The 7,021-nt window shown below is 40.5% G+C and overlaps 1 protein-coding gene across 1 annotated transcript in view; it reads left to right on the plus strand.

Moving 5' to 3' along the window:
• Positions 1-5,525, plus strand: part of OXSR1 (oxidative stress responsive kinase 1) — a 96,068-nt gene extending 90,543 nt beyond the window's left edge. Inside the window, exon 18 of the mRNA XM_087946383.1 lies at positions 1,156-5,525. Coding sequence (XP_087802509.1) covers positions 1,156-1,230 — 75 coding nt within the window. The 3' untranslated portion in view covers positions 1,231-5,525. The remainder of the gene's footprint in view (positions 1-1,155) is intronic.
• Positions 5,526-7,021: the final 1,496 nt, after the last annotated feature.

Genomic DNA, 7,021 nt, shown 5'->3' on the forward strand with positions numbered 1-7,021 from the left:
TGGCTCACTGGTTGGTGACCGCTGATCTAGTCAACTGAAGTTCATGACTGAACTGGGGCAGAGAAGGGTCAGTTAAATTCTAGTTGGACTTAGACCGTATGTGGCAACATAACAATTCTAAGCTGATGACCTACTTAGCTCCCCCCACCAGCTCTGCCTGCTCTTCTCCTAGATTCATTATTTAGGGTGAAAGAGTATATTTGAGCTGCTTGGGAATATGTTCTGAAGACTAGAAAATATTAGTGATAAGGCTGAGGGGAGTGGGAACATACTTCCACCTAAAAAAAATAATCAGAATTTCACCAGGATCTGTGAAGCAAAGACTTGCAAAGGAAGTAGTTTCCTGACTCACAAGACAGTTTATTCTTTTAAAGGTTTCTCAGAATATCCACTTTAATGGAGGCAAATCTCACAGCCCGAGTGTAATTTTTCACTTACTACAAAACTTGGGGATTCTTTAATTTGTAGTTCCGTTATCCCACTCTGTCAGCCCTGTCAGGATTGCAAAGTCATGTGAATCTGTACTATTTTTATCTTAAAGCGATACAGGTAGTTCTGGATTTACAACAGTTTGTTTAGTGACAGTTTGAAGTTACAGTGGTATTTTTAAAAAGTGACTTTTTCACACTTAACAATCATTGCGGCATCCCCATGGTCATGTGATCAAAATTTGGACCCTTGGCAACTGACATGTATCTATGACGGTTGCAGGGTCCTGAGGTCATGTGATGCCCTTTTGAGACCTTCTGATAACCAAAGTCAATGGGGAAACCAGGTTCGCTTAACAATTGTGTTACTAACTTAATTACTAGTATGATTCACTTAACAACTAGGACAAGAAAGGTTGACTTAACGACTGTCTCACTTAGCAACATAAATTTTGGGCTCAAATTGTAGTCATAAGTTGAGCAATACCTGTAGTTATGCAGTCTTGCAAACCTGAATGTGTGTCATCCCTCCCTTTTTTTATCTTCATGAAAACTAGGCAAGATCTTGTCAGAGAGGTTTTCTTAGTTTACATTCCTGATCTGGATTCATTTTCTCTTTTTTACCTGATTATCATGATTGTAGCTTTGCCTCCTTTCCCTCAAGGCCTTTCTCTCTGTCCTTTAGATGTCCTGGTAAAATAATGGATTTTGTCTCCTTGCCTTTCAGGCATCAGGCGTGGAAGCATCTGAAATCCCCGATGATGGCAAACTTATTGGATTTGCTCAGCTCAGCATCAACTAAAACAACACTCCCCACTTATGGTCACAACCCATAGGTGCAACATACGAACACTTCTGTTGGCCAAAAAAGCAAAACCACTCCTGCCAAAGAATCAAAACGACAGGCCCTCGTTCTTAGAAGCTTTAACTTCATTTGTTCCCAAGTAGCATCAAGGAGATCTACAACACTACTTGCCTTGGAGGCATTTGGCTTCTGTTCCACCCACCTGCTGTTTTTACGTTTCCTGCCTCTCAATTTTACCACTCTCCCTCCCTCCCTCCTTTCCAACCCTCCCTCCCATCCTCCCTCCTTTTCCTCCCCCCTCCCCTTTCTCCCTCCCTTCCTCCCTTCTCTCCTTCCCTTCTCCCCTCTTTTTCTCCTCTCCTTTCTTTTTCCTCCCTCTCTTCCTTCTCTCCTTCCCTTCCTCCCTATCTTGCTCCTCTCCTTTCTTTTTTCCTCCCTCCCTCCCTTCTTTCTCTCCTTCCCTTCCCTTCCTCCCTCTCTTGCTCCTTCCTTCCTTCCTTTTTTCCTCCCTCCCTTCCCCTGCATGCTTCATACTTATTATTGCCTTAACTCAGCCTTCCCCAAATGAGTGCCCACCAATTAGGCTGTGTTTCACAACTCTTGGTTTTATAACCAAGAGGGCTGGGAATTCCAGGGGTTGTTGGGATATATACCAGAGGACATCTGGTTGGGAATGTCTGCCTTAACTATTTAAAAACTAAACAAAAATAGAAACATTACTACTGAGTACGAAAGAAGGGTTTTGCTGCTCTTAATAATTGTCCTGAGGTGATGGGTTGGATCATTTTTGCCTGGCTGGTAAATAGCAAAGACATTTTGATTTGTGGTCCATCTAACTGGACAGGTATCTTTTTTAAAAAATGAAGCTGTTGTGGAGTGTCAGAATACAGGTTGAATTTACTATGGAAAACTGAGTGAAGTCTTAAATAAGTGGGACCCCTTGGTTTAAGCAACCTTTTCTATATTCAGGGCACAGAAGGAATTGCTTGGCCTGAGATAAAACTAGCCTTAATTGTTCTCTTTCTAGTTGCAAACACGTTATCGGTGAAGAAACATCATGTTTCTGTGTAGCTGTGTTTCCTCCATCCTCAATTGGCTGTCTCACTGGGCCTTCTTCCCACTCACCCTATGCTTGTAGACTTCCCATATAGAGACAATGGTTGAAACATCAGGTGCCAAAATTATTTTGTGCATCATAATCTTAGCAGCTTTGACAATTGCAGGATGGATAGACGGGAACAATTCTGGTGCAAGATGCAGAAACCATATGTAGTAACTGGCCACCCATCAGGCCAAAGAGAGGATTTTGCAGCATACAAACTAGAAGATGTCCCATTCCAAATACCCGTATTGTGTACATTTCATCATCCCTCTCTTATTTCATTCTGGAAGTTGCTTATGCTGAATTGCTTATCTGGATAAAAAGGGAGAATGGCACAGCCAGCACAAATATTCCTGAACACGGAACTTAAAAAAAATATATCAATCTTTCAGTTTTATCATTTGGCTATTGGGCTACCACTCTTCCGCAAATGTTCCTCAAAAATCCCTTGGTGGAAAACAATTTTCTCTTGTTTTCCACCAAGGAAAATCTACCCATAATCCTGAAGTAATTTCCGGCTTCCTTAAAATTGTTGCAATCTGATGATGAATCCTCAGAAAATCTGAGGTTCTGATATTTCCCCAAAAGGTTCTGCAGAAGATTTAGGGTGCAGCCTACCTTACACCGACATCTTGCAGAAGTATCTCTCTCAGTCTACATATTTTTCTCGTCCTTGCGGTTGTCTCTGCAACTGGTTTTTGGTGAAGAGATTCCTGTGTAAGTAGACTATTGAGATTGTCTCGCAAGTTGCTAGGAGTAGTTAAGTCCACCAGGTGTGGTTCAATGTGTGACCATTCATAAAACCAGATGTCCTTTGCATGTGGTCAGAGTGGAAATTGATCATATGGACTGGCCATTAGAAGGTCTGTAAAGATGAGTCTTTCTATCACTGACCACTGCAGGTGGTTTCCTAATTCCCATTTTAATCTCCAAAAAACCTCCATCCTTTTCATTAAAAATCCTTATACCTTTCTTACGTCCTTCATGGACTGGTACATATGAAACTGCCCCCATTCAGTTTTTACAGCAATAAATGAAATTGCCAGTTAAAGACAAACCTGGTCAATCAATGCTTGGAGCAATTTAGTCTCCTTGCTGTACTGCTTGGAATCTGTGTTGTTTTTTTTAATAATACTCTGTTCACATATCAAAAGTTTGGTCAACATAGGGTAACTGAAGCCACTATAGCTCATATTTAGTGTTTGTTTTTTAAGACATTATTAGTATCTGGGGTTTGTTTTTTTCTTTCCGTTGTTTTGGATTTTTAACCTATAAATTATATATTTAGTTTGGGGAAAAAGAAACATTTATAATGCACTATGTGAACAATAAAATGGTGTGGATTTTTCTTGCCCTCCTAGAACAGCCTCTTGCCCCCTCCAGCTTTTGTGTATCACTGCTTAGCTTTGAAGTATTTTATACATCCACATTGTTTTCACCTTAATATTAATTTGCATAGCAAACCAATGGAATTAAGTCTCATCCCTGGATGTAGAGTAGGTAGAGTATGGGCCCCAGTGAAGTGATTATGTACTGTTTTATATAACCCCTCCTCCTCCTCTTCCTCCTCCTCTTGTTTCAACTACCATGGTTGAACCACCATGACACTTAAGCTTCTAAACCTGGTTTCTAGCTCAGGTTAAGGACAGTAATAAACGACCTCACAACATGTTGTGGAAGACTGGGAGGGGAGCTATTATGCCCCTTGGTGTCCACGTTGAATCTCTGAGAGGGGTGAAGTTAGCGCCTCACACTTGCTCTCTCAGGGCAAGTGGAAAACATGAAGATTGGGAATCTCAAATCTTCTGACGCAATAAATACCCTCCCCAAGCAGCAACGAAAGCTCGATTTTCTTTATTGCTTAATGTATTTATTGTTCACCTCTTAATTTTTGTGTTGGCTAGATCTGCTCATTAACAGAACTGCTCCAGATGTGGACATCTATTGAAGAAACGATTTGAAAATGAGAAATGTTTAGACACCAGTCATGGGGTGGGAAGGGGCGGAGGTTGAAAAAAAAAAGTATTGGTTGGGCTGTGCTTGTGTGTGTGTGTCTGTCTGTCTGTCTGTCTGTCTGTCTGTCTTATGTGCAACCTCCCAAAACTTCCAAATTGTTCCACCCTTGGCGCTTGGTGGCTTATGAGCAAGCTACGGTATATGTTTGAATGAACCCTGGAGGTTATTTTCTTGATTTGAAACCCTTCAGGAGGGGCAGAAGTCAACCATTCTTGGTCAACTGTTTGGGATAGACCTCACCTGGACGAGAGGAGCAGCTCTCGGAGGCTCCATGAGACAATGGTCTCCCCAAACTTCTGCTTCTGGTTGGCCAGAAGTTCTTTGGAGCCAGTGATGTTATTGTCACTACAGTGCACAGCCCTAGTCCTAATATCCATGCCCAGGTATGATCATGTGGAAAGGGGATCTCTTGCTGAAATGGGGTGTGTGTGTGTATGGCCCTGAATTGGAGTACCGCCCGAGATGGCAGATGAGCAGCATGAGGGAAAAAAATAGCCATTTTGTTTCATCCCATCTTCAGCTACAGAAACCAAATCATTATGGTACAGTATTAAATAATTTGGCCTGCATGCTGCGCGTAACTTTGAATCCACTGTATCTTGATGCAGTATCTATTTATTTATTCATTCCTTCTTTACTTTCTCTGTCTAATCCAGGTCTAGCAGACAAGAATATCCCTAATGACTGTTCCCGTGTATTATTATATTAATGATTATTTTAATGATCCAGAACTGCTTTGCTACTAGATTTCTAGGCCTGTTATCTCTTAATAATTAATAGTATTTTCTTTCTTTTTCCTTTTTCCTCCCTTTTTGGATACTAGAAATGCTAGGCAACTATTTTATTCTTGAGGTTCAAAAGTGCCAATGATCTTTGTTGTTGTTGTTTGGTAGTTTAGAAATTATTTCTAACTTTAGCAACCCTCATGGATCAGAGGGTTTTTATTTTGGGTAAATTCTGAACTTGAACCTAGAAATCGGTTTGTATTTTTTTAAACTTAATTAACAGCCTTGAGGAGGGTGATGTATTAATATAAAAGGAACCTCTACACAATTTGGTGTACTGTAGATTTTAACGAAAGATGTAAAATATTCAGCCTTTTTTCCCCTTTGATTTTGTATTTTATTGCATGTCATTTCTCTAATTTTTAATCAATAAAAAGACTTGTCCATTATTTTTGGGAGTTGGTTTGTGTTTAATATTCTGTTTTTCTGCAAATATCTCAAGTAATTTACCACATAGAATCCTCTCACATGGGAAATAGGCACGTGGCATCTTATTATAAATAGCTAAATTGTAATATTTATTTAAAAATGCTGTTGATCTGGTAAATACGGCACTGGTTAAAATCAGAATATTTAAAACTTTATATTGCCTGTTTCTTCCAGGCAGGAACCATTTAAAAGTAGCCCTCAACTTACACCTATTCTTTTAGTGACTGTCGGAGGTTACAGTGACACTGAAAAAAAAGTGATTTATCATTTTTCATATTTACAACTGTTGCAGCATTCCCATTATGATCAAACTTTGGATGCTTGGCAACTGGCATGTACTTGTGTTGGTTGCATTGGCCCAGGGTCGTGATGCCCTTTTGCGATCTTCTGATAAGCAGAATCAACGGGGAAACCAGATTCACTGAACAACTGTGTTACTAACTTAACCTCAGTGATCCACTTCACAACTGTGGCAGAAATGGGGTTATAAAATGGGGTGAAACTCACTTAACAATGTTCTTGCTTAGCAACATAAATTTTGGGCTTAACTGTGGTCATAAGTCAAGGACCTACCTATATGTACTATATTTTCCATAAAAAATAATACTTTGAATTGTACACATTCAATTACCTGACTTCAGTAACTCAGTTGCATTGATCCAAACGAATTACTTCACAGCGTATTATCCTTGCAACCAAAGAGGATGGCCTGCTGGGAATGTTTGTTGGAGGAATGGCCACCAATCATACTTTCCTTCTCCGGATTTCCCAATTCAATAGACGTTTCTCAATCTTGGATGCTTGAAGGGGTGTGGACTTCAACTCCCAGAATTCCCCAGTTCAATATTGAAGCCCACACATCACCAACCAGCCAAGGCTGAGAAACTCTGCGGTAGATAGGCATGGATTGAAGGACGATGGATGCTCACAGCATATGGGACCTATAAGAAAACTGGAGAGAGAGGCTACTTTGCAAGCCTTTCTAGAGCAGGGGTCTCCAACCTTGGCAACTTTAAGACTTGTGGACTTCAACTCTGGGAGTCTTAAAGTTGCCACGGTTGGAGACCCCTGCTCTAGAAAGGCTTGCAACTTATTTGCCTCAGCTAACTGTGTCTTAAGTCTCGACACCCACGTTTTTCTTGCCTAGGGTAAATAAGCTGGAAATTGCCATCAAACAAGGGCCTGAACATGGCATGGAAATTGGTTCTTAAAATCTTGCCAAAAATTAGCAAATCGTGGTTTAAACAAGACTGATGGATTGAGTGATCAATGTGTGATCTTCAAGACAATCTTAACCTTTAAGACCAATGTCTTCCAACAGTTCAGCCATCACATATACAGCTGAATCCCTCCATTCTACTGCCAGTTGTACTTTCTTTCTTTCTTTCTACCTATCCCAGTATCATACACTCCACCACCAGGGTGCTGGGTGTTTGTAATGATTGGTTGGTTTATT

This window comes from Notechis scutatus, chromosome Z (genome assembly GCF_049901735.1).
Source record: "Notechis scutatus isolate UNSWTSFEM ecotype Mainland chromosome Z, rNotScu1.2, whole genome shotgun sequence".
NCBI lineage: Eukaryota > Metazoa > Chordata > Lepidosauria > Squamata > Elapidae > Notechis > Notechis scutatus.